Source organism: Trachurus japonicus, chromosome 12, assembly GCF_045865225.1.
Source record: "Trachurus japonicus isolate A0001 chromosome 12, Traja_1.0".
Lineage (NCBI taxonomy): Eukaryota > Metazoa > Chordata > Actinopteri > Carangiformes > Carangidae > Trachurus > Trachurus japonicus.
The window spans coordinates 15,948,714-15,970,839 of record NC_140918.1 but is presented as its reverse complement, the minus strand read 5'-3'; the positions used below and the strand labels follow the sequence as shown (position 1 = coordinate 15,970,839).

At 40.5% G+C, this 22,126-nt stretch overlaps 2 protein-coding genes across 2 annotated transcripts; both read left to right on the top strand.

The window, feature by feature from the left end:
• The first annotated feature begins 1,102 nt into the window (after window positions 1-1,102).
• Window positions 1,103-11,581, top strand: myo1hb (myosin IHb). Its single transcript, XM_085793473.1, has 32 exons — window positions 1,103-1,138; window positions 2,024-2,185; window positions 2,591-2,706; window positions 3,329-3,527; window positions 3,617-3,697; window positions 3,813-3,992; window positions 4,084-4,182; window positions 4,285-4,398; window positions 4,522-4,593; window positions 4,679-4,798; window positions 5,389-5,456; window positions 5,541-5,646; window positions 5,773-5,853; window positions 5,945-6,036; window positions 6,148-6,242; window positions 6,509-6,555; window positions 6,811-6,891; window positions 7,007-7,112; window positions 7,232-7,349; window positions 7,704-7,817; window positions 7,910-7,986; window positions 8,070-8,138; window positions 8,253-8,337; window positions 8,829-8,991; window positions 9,107-9,190; window positions 9,431-9,524; window positions 10,190-10,245; window positions 10,331-10,466; window positions 10,570-10,640; window positions 10,719-10,816; window positions 10,912-11,011; window positions 11,088-11,581. Exons 2-32 carry the CDS (start codon window positions 2,060-2,062, stop codon window positions 11,112-11,114), a joined length of 3,075 nt encoding a protein of 1,024 aa, XP_085649599.1. The 5' UTR covers window positions 1,103-1,138; window positions 2,024-2,059; the 3' UTR covers window positions 11,115-11,581.
• A 795-nt stretch (window positions 11,582-12,376) lies between these two features.
• LOC146977326 (sushi domain-containing protein 2-like) lies at window positions 12,377-21,513 on the top strand. The gene is made up of 17 exons (XM_085793472.1): window positions 12,377-12,471; window positions 12,829-13,027; window positions 13,154-13,305; window positions 13,401-13,568; window positions 13,642-13,816; window positions 13,923-14,124; window positions 14,991-15,076; window positions 16,414-16,682; window positions 16,771-16,905; window positions 17,064-17,219; window positions 18,243-18,491; window positions 19,055-19,238; window positions 19,569-19,663; window positions 19,742-19,918; window positions 20,425-20,427; window positions 20,948-21,044; window positions 21,187-21,513. Exons 1-17 carry the CDS (start codon window positions 12,411-12,413, stop codon window positions 21,227-21,229), a joined length of 2,451 nt encoding a protein of 816 aa, XP_085649598.1. The 5' UTR covers window positions 12,377-12,410; the 3' UTR covers window positions 21,230-21,513.
• The last annotated feature ends 613 nt before the right edge of the window (window positions 21,514-22,126 follow it).

The window sequence follows — 22,126 nt, the reverse complement described above, 5'->3', positions numbered from 1 at the left end:
AAGGCTGTTTTCAAGTGTCGGACTCACAAACCAGCATTTTAACTTTCAACCTTGGTGATGACATTAGAAAAGTCGGTAACACTTTACAATAAGGGTCCCTTAAGGGTCCCTTAATTAATGTTAATACATTATTAAGCATTCATATATAGACTAATGTGTTAATTAATGCTGAGTAATGCATACATAATTATAACTAATTACATTATTGAAATTTTATTATAACTTAATAATTTATTAACTAACTTTGAGTAGTAAACATTTATTAAGAGCTTACTAATAGGCTACATTAATGAATGTGTTTCCTAATCCTAAGTAATACATAACAATGATTGTTAATATATCTGTAAACAGTTAATTAATGTTTAATAATGTACTAACTAACTTTAATTAAGGGACCCTTATTGTAAAGTGTTACCGGAAAGTCAGAATTTGGTTTCTAGTTTTATTATTAATTTGATGTAATCACCTTACGTCTGCTTCTAATGTTCATATTAGGTTTATTATTATTTAGGGAGCATTGCGACCAGTCGTTGATACTTTGTTGTCCGACTGAGTCTCTATAGGTTATGTACTACCGAGGGAAGTGGTTAAGGAAAAAATTTAAAGTTATATATTTATTGTACAGGGTTGTACTGTTTGCAGGGCAAAGGAAAATTTAAGAAATATTCTTTTTAGCGATGTGTTATATCCAGTTTTGCTTTCAGAGTGACTTCATGAGGAAAAAAAAGAAAAAAGGAAAAAAATAAAGAAGCAGAAATGTCATTCAGTAAACGGAGACCACAACTCAAACATATGTATGTGTTCAGGAAACATCTGATTTATCTCTCCACACACACACACACACACACACACACACACACACACACACACACACACACACACACACACACACACACACACACACACACACACACACACACACACACACACACACACAAATACATATTTAGAATGAGGTTTGTTTCCTTTCTTACACCCACACGACATAATTGATGGTTTCCTATTGAAGGAAGTTGAAACTATCAGATCAATCTGTGTTTCCTGTCATACTACTGTCCTTTCCCCTCAATAAAACCAGATGCTCAGTTCAGAACTGGCACTGAGCATCACACACACGCAGAAAGGACTTTCAGGACAGGTAACTTCTTACACTTTTCCTCCCCTTGTGGGACATTTAAATTAATTAAATTGATGCATTTTTCAGGACATGATTTATTGTTGCAACTTTTTCCAGTGAATTTGTGGGTCAGTAGAGCAGCGGCTTCATTGTGGAGGATGATTGTCACTTGGTGACAGGTCATCTTGGCAGTGATGAGAGCCAAGCTACTGAAGCATCATACCGGGTGTCTCTTTCACAGCGTCGTAATTAAAGTGCATTGCGTTTGCTGATTATTTTACCTGGCGCTTTGTCAGTTGTCTAAGTAGCAGAGTAAATGCTGCAGTGTATGATGAATGTAATTACTTCTGGATTGTACTTTACTTTACTGTACTAGTTTATATTTGAGTCAGTTAGGCTTATTACAATACTGAGACCCATGTGAACTGTCATATGTGTTAAAAAGAGAAGTTTTATGGAGCTTTTAGAATAAGTGGATTACGTGGTGTTGGCTCTGTCCTTGTCTTGGACATGACTGATGGCTCTGTAGAGAGAACACAAGCAGATTAGATAGTGCTGGCTGAATTTAGGTTTGTCCTGAGCGTAAAGGATGCAGCCAAGGCCACTACCCGCTCAGACTGGAAGTCACAGATATAAGGACAGACAAGCAGGAAATTAGTCACTCTCTGGGAAATATATACCCTAGGTGATACATAATTTTGTGCTGGTGTGTGTGTGTGTGTTCTTGAGTGACAATTTCAACAAAAGCAGATAACTTTTAAGGAACAAACAGGACACAACAGGAAAAGGATGGGACATATAGGCCTGGGCTTGACAGAAAAAGTCAAAAATAACAATAATATCTGTAAGAATCAAGTAGAGCTTTGTCATGCTACCCTGCTATGTCACTCATGTGCTGCTACACAGAGTCTGGAGGAGCGCTGTAACCGGATCCTGAGGAACATGGAGGCCTCCCTGACAGCCCGGGATCGTGTGGGCATCCAGGATTTTGTTCTCTTGGACGCCTACACGAGTGAGAGTGCCTTCCTGGACAACTTAAGGAAGCGCTTCCATGAGAATCTCATTTACGTGAGTCTTTCCTGTGCGGTTTAATTTTGGATAGCCACGCTGCAGTCGTTCTCTTACACTCTAATTAAACCTCGTGCCCTCGACCCTCAACCCGACAAGGCCTTCACACATTGTTTCTGCTGAATCTGGCACCTTGGGTTGCTGAAACAGCAGCTCCTGTTCTTTTCATTTGCAGAGTGAGCACTCTAAAGGTCACCGCTGTCCGTAAGGTCATGACAACTGATTAACCAAACTTATTGCTTTTGATAAGAGGAACAAAATTACTTATCAGTCGAATGATGCATGCACACCGCACTGCTGGAGGCCTTTATAATGTCATGTCATCTTGAAGAAAAACAATCTCCTCCATCATCAAATGTGCAAGAGTTGCAGACCATGACTTCCTCTCCTTGTCTCTCTCTGCAGACCTACATCGGGACTCTCCTGGTGTCGGTCAACCCGTATAAAGATTTGGACATCTACAGCAAGAAGCAGATGGATACCTACATGGGAGTTAACTTCTTTGAGCTGCCTCCACATATGTAAGATTTGGTCCCTTGATTGATTAACCCTATTGACTAAGGGGCAGACTTCTAAAGCTTTTCTTCATATCCCTCAGGATGAATACGTAGATTTATGAGGACAAAACTAGACAGTTAATAACATTTCCATTAGCCTCTACTGGACTTTGCGTCTATTGAAATAAGTAAATATTAGCATATTAAAATGCAAAACAATTACTGTAAAATTGGTAAACATCATACATGGAACACCTCAGCATTTTCATTGTAAGCATGATATCATGACGATGTCAGCATTAAAAGCACCATTGTGCCCATATATAGCCTCATGCAGTTGCTAGTATGAAAATAGCCTCTTAATCTTGTTATTTTCAACTTTTAATCGACTGTAACATTACTATTGTTTGGTACAAAGAAAATACAAATGAAGCAAGATCTTCTGCACGATTCATTCAGCTATAGGGATCAAGCCACTCCCCATTTCTCTGTCTCTCTGTTTAAACTGAAGCTATGACAAGTAAATAAGGTTTTAAATAATAGAAGAAACCTTCAGGAGATTTCATGACACGTACTGTAGGACGATGCTGTGACATGGTAAAAGTCAAAATGTGGTTTGAATGTGACACAAACACTGTGCTTCCAGTTATGCTCTGGCTGACAACGTCTTCCGCACGATGCTGTCTGAGTTCAACAACCACTTCATCCTGATCTCAGGGGAGAGTGGGGCCGGCAAGACCGAGGCCTCCAAGAAAATCCTCCAGTTCTACGCCGTCAGCTGTCCAAGCACCAGACTCCTGAACAACGTCCGAGACAGACTGCTCCTCTCCAACCCGGTGCTTGAAGTCAGTGACACGGACACACATGCACCAACAACCCTCCTGAGAGCATTTTGATCAAACATTTTGATCATCTTTTGTTTTATGTCTTTCAGGCATTCGGAAATGCCAAAACCCTAAAGAATGACAATTCAAGTCGCTTTGGGAAGTACATGGACATCCAGTTTGACCACCAGGTGAACTGAGATATCCTCTTCACATTGCATTACGGTGCAAATCACAAACTCAAGAAAGCGTTATGGCTCCCGTCTAGTTCAAACTTAGAGGTTTCGTCCTACCTTTCTCCATCAGGGGGGGGCAGTTGGTGGCCACATCCTCAGTTACCTGTTGGAGAAGTCCCGTGTCGTCCATCAGAACCACGGAGAGAGAAACTTCCACATCTTCTATCAGCTGGTGGAGGGAGGGGAGGAGGAGCTGCTCCGCTGGCTCGGCCTGGAGAGAAACTGCCAGCACTACAGTTATCTGGTGCAGGTCAGTGCGAGAAAAAAACAAAAAACATCTGTTGTGTCATAAAAAGAAGATAATCTTGAATCAGACCTTTTGTTCCTTTTGTCTTCTTCAGGGTGATTGTGCCAAAGTTAGCTCTATCAACGATAAAAGCGACTGGAGGACAGTGAGGAAAGCCCTCTCTGTCATAGAGTTCAACGAGAGTGATATTGAGGTGAGGTAGAACAGTCACTGCATAAAACATCATCATATCAACATTTATATATCGAACAAAACCACATGTGATAACTGGAAACTCTCTCTGCTTTTAATGCAGCACCTGTTTGGGATCGTTGCGAGTGTTCTCCACCTGGGAAATGTCAAGTTTGAAGCAGATAATCGAGGATATGCCACTCTCAACAGCAACCAGGAGATGCACTGGGTGTCAAAGGTGAAACTGCACATGGTTTAGGTCATCGTGTGCCTTCATGTCCGTTCATGCAGTTTTACGGTAGAGACTTTGTGGAAACATTGTTGATGCATGTCGGGTTTTTCTTCTGCATTTGTTGTACAGTTGCTGGGGATTCCTGCTCAGGTGCTACAACAGGGTTTAACCCACAGGAAGATTGAAGCCAGAACAGAGGAGGTGACTTTCCTTTAAAGTCATTTGAAGTATAACATATGTATTCTTCATGTTTGATTACAATATCTCCCTCATTCTGCTCTTCAAGGTGCTTAGTCCGTTCTCTGTGGAGCATGCTGTATATGCCAGGGACGCCCTTGCCAAAGCCATCTACGGCCGCACTTTCAACTGGCTGGTCAACAAGATCAATGAATCTTTGGCAAACAAGGTGAGTTTAAAAAAAAGGGATGCTCTCTCTTCCTAATCTTGCCAAGCCGGCTCTGCCTCATTATTGAAATTGGAAGAAAACTGGTGTAACGAGATCTTAGTACGCCAGAGGCTATCATTTAACAGGAAACAGCAAATCTGGATTTTTTATTTATTTTTTTTAGCTTATTATGTTTCTAAATTGTGATTTTATTGGTTTAAAGTAATGTAAACCCCCCCCCAAAAAAAAAAAAAAATGAATGAAAGACACACACATCTCCGCAGGGAAGGGCAGGTGCTGAGTCGATAGTGTAATGTAAAACAGGATGAAAGACTCGCAACACTTCAAGACTTCTAGAAAACGTGACGTGCTCTTTGTCAGACAAAAGTTGCTACGAGAGGCCATCTTAAAGGTGATCACATGGTACAATTAGAATCACATGACATTACAAGATACAGATCAGCTTTTCTATAATTGTCTTGCAGGAAGAGAGCCATGCATCCAAACAAAGACTCAGATGTAAATAATAGTTCACAACAGCAAAGTAATGTCAGCACATGAGACTGAATTCTCTGCAGTTGAAAGCATGACTGTGTGTTAATTAAATCTAGGATTCCTCCAGAAAGATGGTGATTGGTCTGCTGGACATCTATGGGTTTGAGGTTTTCAATGTGAACAGGTAATGAGAGGTGACATTATTCTGCAACAGTCAAACTGTGTAATGATCAGGTCAGATACTGACTGTGGCTTTGGTTTGTTTCAGCTTTGAGCAGTTTTGCATCAACTATTGCAACGAGAAGCTGCAGCAGCTTTTCATCCAACTGACCCTCAAATCAGAGCAGGAGGAGTACGAGATGGAGGGGATTGAAGTAAAGACACTATATATTTTTTTGCATTTTCATTAGCACATGGCTCCCACTGCTCCAAATGTCTTCAAAGAAATTCACATACAATGAAAAAAAACAAAAAAAACTACCTTCTTTTTCAATACGCAGTGGGAACCAGTGCCATTTTTCAACAACAAGATTATTTGCGACCTTGTGGAGGAGAGGTACAGAGGAATCATCTCACTGTTGGTAAAGATGAGACAAAGAATCAAATGATTAACAATAATCTGCCACAAAAGTGAAACATGGCTGAACTCATGATGCTCCTCCTCTCACGTAGGACGAGGAGTGTTTACGGCCCGGAGAAGCCACAGATCTCACCTTTCTGGAGAAGATGGAGGAGAAGATCGGCGGTCACCCTCATTTTGTGACGTGAGTTCAACACGTTAGCCTTATACAGGAAATAGCTGAGGAACATGACTGTGCATAAACACAACCATCAACATCCTAATGACCCTACATTAATGCTCCTTTTTCCTGCAGACATAAACTTGGAGATCAAAAGACGAGGAAAACACTGGAAAGAGGAGACTTCCGCCTGCTGCACTATGCAGGGGAAGTTACCTATTGTGTTGTTGGTGAGACAAGATACTAAAATATACATTATAAACAGGTCTTACCAGTGGATCAGCAGCAAAATTACAAAATGTAGTTTAAAAGTGGCAGAAGGTTACACATTAGACACAGAATGCTACAGGTCATATTAAAACCAAGTTAGGCGTTGGCTGTGTTTTTGTATTGATTGTTTATGAGTCCAGTTTGTATGAGGGGGAATTTGATATTTTTGTTTCCAAAATCTACAGTCTTGAATCTCAAAGGCTCTCTTTGTCCTTTAAACTTTCAGGATTCTTGGACAAGAACAATGACCTCTTGTATCGAAATGGGAAAGAGGTAATTTCACTTCATTTGTTTTTGTCTAAAACCAGTGATGACCACATAATACTGGTTGGTGAGCCCTTGAAAATGAAGCATGCCCTATTGGTTCTAATTTTACTGCATGACCTTTCACGTCCTCCACCGCTTCCAGAAATACAAACACAGAACTGATGATATATTTAAAACGAATGGCGTTCAGTTCTAACATTGCATTATAAGGATGTGTTTAAAAATGTTTGGCGATGACCGAGGTTTCCTGTTCCTGTTAAGGTCATGCGGCAGTCCAAAAACGCCATCATCAAGCACTGTTTTCCTCCCACTGAACCGGACAGCAAGAGGAGACCTGAAACTGTAAGAAATGACTCACGTCGTGTTCAACCATCACCCACTGGTTTCATTATTTATAAAATGACCACAAATAAACCGGTAGTTCTCATTCCTCTGCCAATTTCCTGTGATTCCTCAGGTGGTCACTCAGTTTAAGAGCAGCCTGGTGGGCTTGACAGAGATCCTCATGTCCAAAGAGCCCTGGTACGTCCGCTGCATTAAACCCAATGAAGCCAAGCAGCCAGGTAGAGAAACATCCACTGTACGAACTGCGTATATTCAGCTGACAACAAGCACATGGAGTCAAACCAGACAAGTCTGACCCATGATCTAGTCCAACTTAGCATTGTGGCGTCTCCTGCAGGACGTTTTGATGACGTGCTGGTGAGGCATCAGGTGAAGTACCTGGGGCTGATGGAGCACCTGAGGGTCAGACGAGCTGGATTCGCTTACCGTCGTAAATATGACATCTTCCTCCAGAGGTATCTCAACACATAAAACTACAGTGGTGAAAATAAGTAGTTCATTCCCTGCTGATTTCTGCCCTTACTTCACTTGATCAAATGTAAATTATTTTATATCCTTTATATGATGATATTATTTGAGGATTTTTTGTTGATATTCTGCCTCTCTGTTAGAATAAACTGAACATAAAAACGATAGACCATCCATTTCTTTGGGGGGCAGGGGATCAAATACTTATTATCCTAACTGTATTTCACTGTTCTTGTTTTCATTCATAAAAAAAAGAAAATAAATACTCACGGTTTAATTTCTGTCATGGCTGCTGCTTCCGGTGTCAAACACAAAGCTGTGTGCTCTCCTTGTGTGCTCAGGTACAAGCCTCTGTGTCCAGACACCTGGCCCAACTGGAGAGGCACGGCAGCAGAAGGCGTGCGCCGCCTGGTGAAACACCTGGGCTACAAATCTGACGAATACAAGATGGGCAGGTGAGCAGATGCTGATGTACATGTGTCACCGTCAATGCTGATCAACTATGAAGGAAATACAGAACTGATCGTCTCACTGTCTTTCCCTCAAGGACAAAAATTTTCATCCGCCATCCTAAAACTCTGTTTGCAACAGAAGACGCTTTCCAGGTCTGCAAACACAAGCTAGGTGAGATGGTGTTGTGTAAAACAATTTGTAACACTAAAGTAAGCTTCAAAAGCTCATCGAGGGTGAAACTGTTTCTGTTGCAGCAACAAGGATTCAGGCCAAGTACAAAGGCTACAGGGTGAAAGGAGACTTCCAGAAACAGAGAGAAGCTGGTCAGTGGTGACACAGCAACACATCTTCCTACAGGCACAAACTTAAATCTCCTCCATGATTAAATGTTGACTTAGATACATATTACTTTTTGTTTCCTTGTCATATCCAAACAGCCACCAAGATTGAGAACTGCTGGAGAGGCCTGAAGGCCAGGAAGGAGCGAGAAAAGAGAGCTTGGGCTGTCAAGGTCATAAAGAAGTAAGTCACCACGATGAAACTGTCGGGGTTACCGGAAACTGGACCCCAAATGCAGACAACTCAAAGTAACAGGCAACAAATGGAATTTATTAAAAAGGTGAGAAAAAAAATCATACAACTGAAAAGAACTAAGGGTCAAGCCGAAGTCCAGGACTTAAACAGAAAAATCAAAGGGTTAGGACACAGAAAGAACGCAGCATGGACGACAGGGAACAGAAACAGAACAACAGATGAACTGAAAAGGACAATAGGAAAAACACACAGGTTCAATACACAAGGGAACGAGCCACAGGTGGTTAAATCAACACAGGTGAAACACACTGGGTAATCACCAGAGGGCGCACACAGGAAGACAAGACAAGAACTTCAAAATAAAACAGGAACTCAGGACAGACCATGACAGAAATTAGTTCTGCGGTTTAAGAAGATGATAATAATTACAGTCGGGTCATGACTAAAGAGTCTGAAACCTGTGTGTGTATTTATTGTAGGTTCATTAAAGGTTTCATGACCAGAAATGAGCCGGCCTGCGTTGAGAACAGTGAGTACCTGGCGTATGTGAGACAGAACTACCTCACACGTCTGAGGGAAAACCTCCCCAGTACCGTCCTGCAGAGGGACTGCTGGCTCACGCCTCCGCCCATAATGCAGGAGGTAAGTGATGGTCCATTTACTATTTACAAACTGTCTCTGGGCGGTGTGGATGTGGAGAGATGTAAAGTCAAACAGCTCATGTAAAACCTTTGTTTTGTTTTGTTTGTTTTTGTAGGTGTCCCAGCTCTTGAGGAAGATTTACATTCGCTGCATGGTTCGGAAGTACGTCAGAGGAATCACTCCACAGAGGAAAGCACAGGTACAATCTGCAGCCTGTTAAGCACACACAGTGTAGAAACTGATATTCACATTAGAAGAATAATACTCTACATTTAAAATAACTTACCCTCTGCCACGCCAAAGTTAAAGTTAAACCAGTGGCTCCTATTTTGTGCTTTATTTATGGATGCAGTTTAATTTATAAAATAGATAAGGAATATACATGTATTCCTATGTATATATCATACTATGTATCTTAACATTGTCTCCATGTTCCCAGCTTCTGTTAAAAGTACAGGCGAGCTCCATGTTTAAAGGAAAGAAAGAAAACTACCCCTTCAGTGTGTGTAGACCGTTCCTGGACACCAGGATAGGTAAGACTGCAGGAGGGTTTTTATTGTGTTTTTTTTTACTTAATAATACTTTATACTTTTTACTTAATTTTTTTACTATATGCTTGCATGATAAAACACAATAATTTCTATGCCTGTGAAGACTGCAGATCGCAGTTGATGTGGAGTTTTCCCTGTTTGATAAGAGTTTTGTTTTCAGTTAAAGGGATAGTTCACCCTAGAATGATATTTCGCTCATTATCTACTCACCCTCATGTTGACTAAGGGCTGGAAGAAGTTTCAGATTCCTCCGTGGCTTCTCTGAGTTACAGGGGGTCTTGGCATAGCAGTGCATGTCCATATAACGGTTGCAAAGGGACACCGGAGCTCTTCGTAAAAAAACACACACAAAAAAACATCCAAATACCTCCATGATGCTCGTATGTAATGTCCGTCTTGTGCTGAAGCCCCAAATTGCGTAATTGTCCCGAAAAAAATTAAATAAGTCTATATTTTAAGCTTGTTTGTAGCGGAAGCTTCTCGAAGCTCCTCTTCCTGGTCCGTCCAAATCTCGCGTGATTTGCGCCGGCGTCAGTGCGGTTACTGCGAATCACGCGAGATTTGGACGGACTAGGGTGAACTATCCCTTTAACCAATAATTCCAAAATCTGATTATGCATGTAGTAGTTTCTGTTATTTTTCTGAAGGTGCTGAAGACATAAGCATCAGAGTGATTCAGATGATACGGCACGAGCACATCAAGGTAAACCTACACTGTCACTGACTTTGCATTAAAAATCAATCAATTCATCCACCGTGAGTGAGCTGAGTCTGTCTTCTGCCCACAGTACAGCGTGCCAGTGGTGAAGTACGACAGGAACGGCTTCAGGCCTCGTCTCCGGCAGCTTATCTTCACACAGGAAGCCGCCTACCTCGTGGAAGAGACCAAGATCAAGCAGCGGATAGATTACAGCTCTCTGAAAGGTAATGAGTTAGACTAATAGACTTAATGAGGAGAGAGATACACGCTTGCCATTACGTACCTGTGTGACTCAAGCTTTACAAGCTTACGCCTCTTTCTCTGAAGGTGTGTCGGTGAGCAACCTGAGCGACAACTTCCTGATCCTTCATGTAACGTGTGATGACATCAAGCAAAAGGTACAATAGACCGATCACGCTGTTGTCGACGGTTAATGAAGACATCGTGACAATAAACTCTGATTCTGTTTCATCCAGGGGGATCTGGTCCTGCAGTGCGACCACCTGTTTGAGGCCCTGACCAAACTGTGTGTCGTTACCAACAAGCAGAACTTCATCAAAGTCGTCCAGGGCAGGTACACGATCTGACATTTTTAATGAAGTAAGAGTGAATCTAAAAACAGAGTGAGCGAGTGAGAATTTAAAGTGAAATTGTTATCGTCACTTGTAGTGTGCGATTTGACATCCAGCCTGGAAGAGAGGGCTTCGTGGACTTCAAGAGCGGTCAGGAGTCCATGGTCTACAGGGCGAAGAACGGCCACTTGATGGTGGTGAGTGTAAAGCTCAGACGATGTTAAGTTAACGTCAACGCCGCAAAATCCTGACTGAGCTCTTTGTGTTTTCTAGGAATCGACAAGAACCAAGTCAAGATGATGAAGCCTGTAATGTGCATCGCAGAGCCGCACCTCTTGAATCAACAGCCATGCTCGTTGTAAAATCCTGCACTGCGGCTGTTGCCAACAGCTTTTGTTTTATGTCACCTGAACTTGTACTCATTACGGCAAAGTAGATGCTATTGATTCACAATTACTGCCAATATCTTACTGTAGTAGTGTAGATCCCCTCATACGTGCTTGTGTCAGAGCCTAGCCACAATATCAGAGGCTCTTTGTGGATTTTGAATTATCATCATGTGAACAATCTGATTACAGCTCAGATTCATGGACATCACCCATCTTTATTATGAAGAGAAGCACTTATGTTTTTGTATCAAACATACCTGAAATCCTGTCTAGGTTATAGTAGCAGAGAGAAACATTACCTATGAGTGCAGCCATGAAAGTAACAGTGTTTATACCTCACACATACTGTACCTTTACATTAAAACATGCTAAACCACAGTGGACTGGGGTTTTTCCTTTTGTTTAATGGGTGCTTGACAAAATGCTGTGACACTGTGATGACAGCAGCTCCACCTACTGGCCTTTTTATTTTCAGACCTGTGAGTCATTCTCGCTCTTTGTCCCCATTCCTTTGACCTTTGGGGTCAGGGGAGGGTGGGAGGCCCGGAGCCGCTCCCCGCTAACACTGGGTGAAGGTGGCCACACTCTGAAGGTGTGTGTAAATATAAATTACTGCTACTGTATAAATATTCTCTATTGCCACTTCACTTTTAGCTTGTTTGTGTGCTAAAGGCTTGGGTAAATAAACAGAGCAGAATATGATTCATGATTGTTTAACTTAAGTAGGCCTTTTTTTTTTTTCTTTTCTTTTTTTTTCTCTTATTTTTCCAGGTCATAGTATTTCAAAGGAGGTTAAATCGAAAGCAACTGGACTTAGTTATTTGTCTAGGAAGACGTTTCACCTCTCATCCAAGAGGCTTCATCAGTTCATGTGATGTGTCATGTGCTAACTAGGAGTATTTTCTCTTAACAAAAGGTTATTTTATTCATCTAGAACCTCCTTAGTGTTTTTACAGAAGTCATATCAATATTCCTGATTACAATATGCTAGGCTGAGATAAGCATGAAATGGTCATAATTAGTCATGTGAGGTCATACAAAGTTAAAGATGTAATCAATAAAGACTTCTGGTTGATGATTAAACACATGTTTGTAAATGACCCTGATAAAAGGGCCAAGGTTTAGGTTCGGAAAAATGCTGAGTATATAAAGAAGCAGCCACGAGTGTGTGACAGGGACCTTGGCTCAACAATCTCACTCTGCAGCCATGGAGAGATTTACTGTACTAATATTTGTACTTCTGGTTTCATGTATCTGCAGGACATTTGGTAAGTTCCAACAATCTTCTAAACTTTACATAATAAATACCCAGACTGCTGTTTTCTGGTTGGACCAGTACAGAGAGAGTGTCTCTTTAAATTAAAGCAATCATAAGGAGGTATCTGAACATTTTCAGATATATATAAATTAATGTATAAAAAATACATTGTACACACACTGTGTAGGTTGAAAAATAAATTATGAATCCATAAAACAAACACGTATTTCGATCTTAATTGATCATTTGTGTTGTGAAAATATATTTTGTGTGTCATTAAATTCAGTGAAATAATTAGCTGTATGAATTGCAAATAAAACTGGTGGCACAGTCCAGACTCCTCACTAAAGACCTTCTTCTTGGACAGGTCAGACATGTGAAGGAAGCTGTGGGGAAAACCTGAGCCTGTGTTCATGTCACCCGACATGTAAGTCTCTGGAGAACTGCTGTGCGGACTATAAAGACTACTGTGTGGAAATCTCTCCATATTCTGGGAGCTCATTTGGTGGGACAGACATTACTGTACTTGAAGCAACCTTCAATAAAAGTTCCCATGTAGTATGCAGGTAAAACCTTCCTCCATACCCTGTTTACATGTTCCTGAACCTGTTCAGCTTGGTTTTGCTTTATCTTTTATTTCCATATTCAAATGACTATTTAATCTAAAATCTTGATACGCTTTATAATCGCAGGTTTAACCATGAGACCGATACTGTTGGATATGTGGATGAGAACAGCAGAGGCCACTGCATCTCCCCACTGTTCTATCAAACAGGATGGATCCCTCTGGACATCTCCTCAGATAATGGCACTACATTCAATAGAGTTGGATCGTGGCTTTCAGGTACTTTTATTTTCTGCAAATTCTCATGAAAGCACTTACTAAAAAATATACCAACATGTAGTTTGATTCATTTGTTTTAAAATGTGTTTCTGCAGTACATACTGGCAAGTTAGACTCTAAGTTCAAGGCGACTCTGGTCAACTCGACACAGTGGCAGTACTATGGCACACCTGGTGTCGGAGGCATCCTTGAGATGACCTGGAACACCTCTTTGGTCCGAGCTGAGAGGGTCAACATCGAGCTCTGGGGATACAGGGAGACGGGTGAGTACGACCTCAGTTTCATGGCTCACATGATCATGATCATCACTTAAATTTGTAAAATGCTTCTCTGTAGGACATCCCTATTCATCCTCCTGGAGCGGGAAGTGGGAGTATCTGTACTCACTTGCAAAGGATCAGCCCAACAATGGTTCCTTCAGCTTTTTGCCCAAACCAGCAGAGAAGGGCTTTTCAAGCTGGGAGCTCGGCTCTCTGCGTGTCAGTCCCAGTTCCTACCCTGATGGCAAGTGGTATGTATGTAGCACTGTCTATGTAATATAAATAAGAGTAACAACAGCTCTTGTGATTGATTATTTAAGTCAAAAGAGTCTAACGGCTGATATTTGTGATATTTAGGAACGTCCAGGCTGCATGGACTGAGGATCATGCTTTAGCTTGGCATCTGGAGGAGAAGTTCAGACAGGACTCTGCTGCCTGGGCCCTGGATAAATGTTTAGCCTGGGACAAGCTGGAAAATGAGTTGCCCAACTTCCTCAATGAGATCATAGACTGCCCCTGCACCCTGGCTCAAGCCAGAGCAGACACCGGGAGGTTTCACGTAAGTGTGGCGCGCAACAAATTTAGGCTTTCTTGCAATCAATTGAAACTGCCTAGATATAAAGATTAAATGATTAAAAAACTAAATCAACATCCACATAAGAAAGTACAAACAACAGTCACAGACAGAATAAAGTTGTTAGACTGTCTTGGTAGATAAATGTGCTAGAACTGTTAATAATAATAATGAATCAAAGCTGAAACTATGGGACAAAAACACACAGAATCAAATAATAAAATGATAGAATTAATAAACTAACTATCAGACAGAGACTTTGAGACGGCAGCTGAGTGGATTATACAAAAAAGAGTCATTTGCCCAATTGACTGAGTTTACCTGATCATGTAATCACAAATTAAAAACAAAACAAAACAAAACATGTATCTGGTGTGTTCATATTGTGTGGGCCATACATAGATCAATAATACACACAACACATGTAAGATAAAGATCTCACTACTATTTTATGTGTACTATCTGATGTGTCAGCGATGCTTATCACACATTATCAGTTCAAAGTCAAGCAGCTCTCTCTCCTCTCATTGTAAATCTTAGATGAACACAGATCTAGTTGTGGTTTATGTTGTGAAGCATTTTGTTTTGTTTACAGTCAGATGGTGGACAAGAAACTGAATAACCAAGTGGTTGATTTTGCTTCTTTAGAACTACGCATTTGAGAAATTACTTGGTTTAAAGTTTTATATGTCAAGTTCAAAGCACGAATCAGATTCGAACCAGAAATTGAGTTTGTATCATTAAACTTAAATCTAAACTTTTCATATTTCTCTCAGACCAATGTGAGTCTTGTTGTGTATGCATGAACTCAGTGTCAGTGACAGTCACAGAAACTGTATCTCTCTCCTCAGACTGATTATGGCTGTGACATAGAGAAAGGGAGCGTGTGCACGTATCACCCTGGGAGTGTTCACTGTGTGAGGGCCATACAAGCCAGGTGAGTCCTTGATTGACACTGTAATTATTGCTGTGACGGAGTGTCAACATCATACACAGATCTTTTATGAGTGCTGCTTTATTTTACAATCACAGACTGCTCGCTTATCCGTGATATTTGGCCAAGAGGCAACAACCTGCCACTTAATGTAATGAACATAGATGTGTTAAATTGCTGACTGTAAGCAAAAACAAAATTACAATCACAAAATATTCACATGCCAGTGTAGTTGCATTATTATATTATTACTATTTATTGCCTAGAATTAAAATGTAGAGGATAAGAAAAGCATGTTCTTCATTCTCATGCTGCACTTTGTAGCCTTTGCCTGCCTTTTATTGTTATCTCTTCACTTACCTATGACCTTCATGAGAAGCCCACGCTGACCATAACTACCCCACCCTGATGGAAGCATTATTAGCAGTAAATACCATCCTTATCTTCTGTGCACTCACACACACATATATACTTTAGGTCATCTAGACATGCTTAAACTGATTTATGAAGGCTATGAGTAAAGGCTAATGGAGCCATTTGGACAAATAGCAGATAATCATTACTGTACATACTCAAATATATGTGTCAAAGTTGAACGATTGAATGATATGAGTTAAAACTTTGATGTTACAGTGGAGTTAATGTGAAAAATACAGATGTATGCATTTTTTTACATATTGAAATATCCCAACAATATTGGAATTGAATTGAATATACGTCTATTGAAATTAACCTTATTTTACCTACAAAAATAATGTAATTCCCATGCATGAACTTTATGTTTTTAGCATATATTAAAATTATTGGTAACACTTTACTTGATGCCTATCTCTCTGCATTATAACCATACTATACCATACTAATGTGTTATGCTTATTGTTATAAAGCCTTATCGTAATTTATGAATGTTTATAATGATAGTTATACATGTTTATAAGCAAATTACAACACATTATAACTATATTTATAATGCATTATCGATGTGGGCATTGTCAACGAGTTACTAACAATTATAACGTATTATAATACCTGACCTTATAAGTCATGATAAAATGCTTTATAGTGTGTTACGATTATTGTTATAAAGCATTATGATCATTTATGAGTGTTTATAACTGTAGTTATACAGTGCTATAACTGCATTATAACTCATTATATTATTATTAGCTAATAATGCGTTACAGAGATAGGCGTCAAGTAAAGTGTTACCAAATTATTATTGTAGGTTCATGTTAGCAGCCACACAGAGCTGCTAACATGGCTGTTTAAAATGCTTTCACATTTTTTGGTCACAGTTCACAATTGTGATTGACACTGTGTTTTGGGAAATGCGTCAACAGTCCTGAGTACGCAGCAGGACAACAGTGTTGTTATGACAGCACCGGAGCTCAGGTCTTGACAGCAGACTCGATCGGAGGCAGCACCCCGGACAGAGCACACGACTGGGGCTCCCCTCCCTACAGGAGACCTCCTCGGATTCCCGGGCAGTCCCACTGGGTCTACGATGTCCTCAGCTTCTACTACTGCTGCCTGTGGTCAGACAACTGCAACTACTACTTCAAACACAGGCCCTCCAGCGACTGCAGGCGCTACCACTCCCCCAGCTCAGGTGAGGGCAACGTCAACCACACGACATGTGATTTGCTTTCTCAGGTTATTATTTGCTGTAAGTCATCATGTTTTATATGCACGTCCAGCTGTGGTGTTTGGAGATCCCCACTTCATCACATTTGATGGTGTCAGCTACTCCTTCAACGGCAAAGGGGAGTACACTTTGGTGAAGTCTACACTGACAAATCTGTCAGTCCAGGGCAGAACAGAACCTGTGAACGGTGAGCCACTTAAGAAAACCACAATCTCTCTCAATAATCATCACTCGAATGCTGCACCTAAATAGTAATACCCTGCATATCTGCTTGTAAAATACATACTGCTTGTGTTGCAACAGTTTCTTTTCCCAAGTTCATCGATCCGCTTCTCTTACTATCAGAAACAATAAAAGCGACAATGTTATCATCCGTGGCCATGAAGGAAGAAGCCTCTGATGTTGTCGAGGTGCGGCTCAACGGCGATCACACCGGCCTCCAAGTGTTGCAGAATCAAAAAACCCTCTCCTTCACTGAGCAGAGCTGGATGGACCTGCATGGTGAGACCCCCCGACTCTCCTTTATGATTTGACTTTTCATGACATTTTGTGACATTGTGATCAGCCTTATCTGGGTGTGAAGTTAGCGTAAAGAGAACAAGAACAGATACAGGCCCAATCTTGGATCTCTTGAAAACCTCAAGAAACATTGGAGGCCTGCTTCTGGCCCCACCACATTATAAACCAGGCCAAATGATGCCATGGGAAGTTCAGTTTTTCTTCTTCTGGTTGATGAGTCACCATCCGCCTCTCTTTCCTTGCAACTGTTCCTGTTGCTTTGTATCACGTGGCCACATCTTATAGCCCTGAAAACACACAAATTCAAATCTCTTAACATTAAAGCAGAAGTAAGTGGTCCGGTCGTTTTCGCTAATGCTGCGTTCCAGGCAGGCTTTTGAAATCGTAAATTACAGCTTCAAGTCACAACTTACGACTTTGTAGCGTTCCAGGCAACCCACTCGTGTTTTTCCGACCTGTTTTACCGGTGAAAGTCACTATAACGGCCACTCGTAACTTCCGACCGGTGAACTCGTACCAGATCGAACTGGTACCACTTCACGGTTGGAAAAATACGAGTTTCCTTGAACGCACCATAACAGTCCTCGTCCCTACGTCACCACATTCACGGCGTCCCTTGGCTGCACACACAGCCCTGCATGCCGTTCTCTCTCCTCATTGGATAAAAACTGTAGGATACGATAAATGTTTTCTCTTCGGCTCAGAGCAGAGCAGAGGGACAGACCCGTGTTTCAGACCAAACACTCTATATAAGTGATTGCTGTCGGAAGATATAACTATTTAAGACTTATATTAACACAAATATATCACTTACTTCTGCTTTAAGAGACTGTATTCAAATGATTCAGGTAGGGAAAAAAACCTTGTATTTGATTTAATAGATTCTTTGGTGTAATCATCCTGATGCCAGTGTTATTATTATCGTATATTTTCTTAGTCTTCTCAAGAAGTTAGCTCTTGATGTAATCTGGTTATGACTTTACTTTAATCAAATCCCTCCTCCAGGTGTGTTTGTGTTTTCTCCTACTCCGTCAAATGTGACCGTGATGTTCCCCTCTGGAGCCGGGGTGGAAGTGCGACTGAGAGAAGGAACCATGACAACAACTGTGCTCTTGCCAGAGTTGTTCAAAGACAGCACTCTGGGATTGTTGGGACAGATGAACGGGGACGCCAGCGACGACCTCGTCCTCAGCAACGGTCAACTTGTGCAGAACCGCAGCAATCCAGAGGAGCTGTTCAGCTTCGGGGCAAGCTGTAAGAAATCAATAAAACCTCTTATTATCGGCTCAAAATGTGATGTAATGTGAACCTACATTTTATGTGAGGTTCACATGTGAAAACACACAGAAAATTATATTCATTCACCGAGAATTATGTGATGAAAATATAAAAAATCACTGACATAATGAGGATCAAAGTCAACCAATTGAAATGGCAGGATAGATGCCAAATCAATAAAACAACTTTACTGTAAAAGAGAAAAGTCAGGACTTTGGGCATGTTGACTTCAGTTACTTATCAGTCACAGTCGACAGTATCTTGACTGTGAGTCAGGAAGCTTTTAAAACTGGTCGCAAAAGTTGAAGGTCCTTTTGCTCATTTCTTTGTCGTTCTGCTTCCTGCTACAGACATGTCCTCTTCATGTTAACCTTCCACAGTGGGAAAACATATTCTCTTTCATTATTTTCATGCAGGTTCTTGTTGCATAGTTGATATCTGTCTCGTTTTATGAAATGTTAGTCACATTTTTACTTTTAAAATTCAGTACTTTTAATGATGTCTAGTAATTGTGCATCTTTCTTTTTTTTGCCTTACAGGGGCTGTATACAACAGATCTGCCTTGTTCACATATGATTCTGAATATCTGCTGGACACATATTTTCATGCTCCCAGACATGACCACACTTTTATTCCAGTGTTCTTAGTCCCCAATAGTCCAGATGACCCACTGGACGGTCAGGCAGATAAGATATGCTCTGGAGAGGGATCTGAGTTCTGTAGGTATGTGATCAAACAAATTCCAACAACATCTGCAGATTAGCTCATAATTAAATAAACTAATCTTTATTGTAATCAGGCAAAATTACCCGGACAATGTCCCTGCGATGTCATCCTGGTTGTCTTGACTCCAGATTTATCATCTAACCAGGCAAATAGTCAATATAAAAGAAGAGTTTATAAAGCTCGACCCACACATGAACAAAATATCATGATATCTTGTTTTCAAATGACTCAATTTGCCACTTGATGGAAAATCTTGTCATTTGAATTATCAGTGAGATCATTTTTTTGACGACAGCTGTGTCTCTCATCATTCCCTCTCTACTGTAGGTACGACATCCTGGTGGGCCGTAGTCCAAGAATGGGAAATGCCACCAAGGCGTCTTTCCAGAGTCACATTTCTCTTGTGGACGATCTAAAGCCAGGTCAGTGTAAAACGTCTAGCTCTATCTATAAGATTTGGTATTTGGTTTCACACTGTCACTTGTTGTTATTCTGCACAGTGATATCCTGTGGCTGGCTCGCACCACCAAGTAATGGGAAGAAGGAGGGGACAACATATTTACAAGGAGCTAAAGTTCAATTTTCCTGTGACGATGGCTACAATCTCAAAGGATCAACAGAGCGGATGTGCCAGGAGAACGGCCTGTGGTCTGGAGAGGAGACGAGCTGCGTGACTCGTATGCATAAATGAACAAAATCAGTCCTGTCCAATGATTTTTTATCTTCACAAATCATGTGTGTGTGTGTGTGTGGGAGCATGCTGACCTATCCTATCAGCTCTGAAGTGTTGAAATGGACAGAAAATAAAGTCACTTTCATGACCTTTTTAACTTCAGTGTTTCTACTTAGAGCTACTGACTATTGATTCAAGTATAAATGCATACAGCAAATTAGAAATTTGAACAGTTTAGAAATACGATACCTCCACTGAATATCCATCATCCATTCACTTAGACCTGTGATTCAGTCTCTCTTTCAGGTTTTCTAGGTTAGTCAAAGCAGCCATCGCCACCTTATTAGGACATTAACATATTATCAGTCATTTCTGTTGAGGTTTAATTACAATCCTCTGATAAACACACCTCTTCACAGAAACAGGCCTGTTTGGAGAGATTTTCTTTTCTTTTTTTTTCTCCATCTGTTTAGGTTTAACCTTTCAGTGATCAATTGTACGAGCCATCAGCCTGTGGTGGTGATACTGTTTTTTCAACTTAACCCTTGATTGTGCTAAACAAAAAGTTGAAGGATTACTATTATAGTTCATCCACTGCAGAAAAAAGATTTCCATGGTGACCCATCAAGTAGTTTTTGATGACATGTACAACAACAAAACTGATAATCTGTCTAACTGGTCCGTTTTAGTATTTCAATCTGAACCCACAAGCTGATCAGATTGGAAGGACATTGCCACCAGTAGTGGCAAACAGCTGGCATGGCTAAACTATCCAGGAGAGACAGTGGAGTAAAAGTGCATTAATCCAATATGTGACAAAGTTGGGCAAGAGAACAATCACACAACTAAAACATCTTAGATCTTAGATCAAGCTTTGAGGGTCCTGGTGGTCTAGATGTCACCAGTTTGATTCTGGTTAAGGCAAAAGGCAAAATCCATAAATCCAATCAAACCTGCTTGATCTTAATACTGTAAATGGTTTTGATTCTATTAAGATCTGCTGTGGTTTAAAAACAACTCTGTTACTTTTCAGCTAATATCACAGGAATTGTGGTCGGATCAGTCATCGGAGGAGCCACGCTCATTCTTATTATAACAGCAATCGTTCTCGCTGCCAGGAAACAGAAAAGGTTCGGTGAAGTATCCAGAATCTAAAATGAATCCACTCACTTTGACACAATGTTTGAAGAATGACAGTTTTTTTTTTATAGTTTCCTGCTATGAAATGAAAATTATTTTTTTCTCTTCCTCTTCTTTTTTTTCTCATTTCAGAAAAGTGAGGAGCGGGGAGACACAAAAAATTGAGGCCTTCTAAGCACAACGTTTTCTCGACTGTAAAACTGTGCAAGCATTTCTTCCTCCAACGAAAAACTTTGATACACACATTGAAACATCATACAGCTGAGCAAAGTCCATGCCCAGCTAAAGAGTAACATCTCTTGCCACTCACTGTAACTAGTTAAGCACTCCATTATTATTAAAGTCATAGACACTGAGGAAAAAAGCTGTGATGTATGTACTGTTGTGTATTGTCCTCAAGTGCTTTTGTTAAACTCTTTATATTTAAATTTGCTGGACAATAAAGTTATTCTAATACAACCATTTTCAGCTTCACATCTGTGTCAATTAATGACTCTTGTTACTGATCTGAAAGCAGATTCCTGCTATTTATGGAGCATATTCATACTTTAGGATTGTTTTTCCTTAATCTGAGGATTATGATTAATAACAGAGAAAGGATATTCATAACAATTATTACAAGAATTTTAATCTCATCCTTGTTTGTTAGTACTTTTGGAATTTAAGATCTTAACCTCTATATTTTGCCTCTATTATTCAAATTGAACCAGAATTTGGGGAAATGTTTCTCTTAGAAGTGACAATAACTCACAAACATGAAGAGGAAAAAACTGCTGGTCCAATTTAAAAATTATAGTTACTTTCCATTGTTATGTAAAGTAAAGTGCAAAGTACACAGACACTAGTTTGCCATTATGACAACATGCAGTGGTGTGGCTGAACCGATGACCTCACTCTCCTCACCTCTATGTAAAGATATCTTCTTTTTAGAACCTCAGTTTGTAACCATAAAGGTCCGGCATATTTACTCTGCACCACGTGCACTAATGATACAGTAGGATTTATGGCCTCACTGATGGGCTTTTCATCAGATACCAAGGCACGATATGAAAGCAAATGTTATCATGTTAAG

What these genes read in the sequence shown, in the direction of transcription:
- LOC146977326 (XM_085793472.1), top strand. Translation starts at nt 12,411, where the DNA reads ATGGAGAGATTTACTGTACTAATATTTGTACTTCTGGTTTCATGTATC. An exon ending in CTGGGGATACAGGGAGACGG is followed by an intron (nt 13,569 to 13,641) that starts GTGAGTACGACC and finishes GCTTCTCTGTAG; the next exon opens with GACATCCCTATTCATCCTCC. An exon ending in GAGGGATCTGAGTTCTGTAG is followed by an intron (nt 19,239 to 19,568) that starts GTATGTGATCAA and finishes TCTCTACTGTAG; the next exon opens with GTACGACATCCTGGTGGGCC.
- myo1hb (XM_085793473.1), top strand. Translation starts at nt 2,060, where the DNA reads ATGGAGGCCTCCCTGACAGCCCGGGATCGTGTGGGCATCCAGGATTTT. An exon ending in GTGATGACATCAAGCAAAAG is followed by an intron (nt 10,641 to 10,718) that starts GTACAATAGACC and finishes TGTTTCATCCAG; the next exon opens with GGGGATCTGGTCCTGCAGTG. An exon ending in AGAACGGCCACTTGATGGTG is followed by an intron (nt 11,012 to 11,087) that starts GTGAGTGTAAAG and finishes TGTGTTTTCTAG; the next exon opens with GAATCGACAAGAACCAAGTC.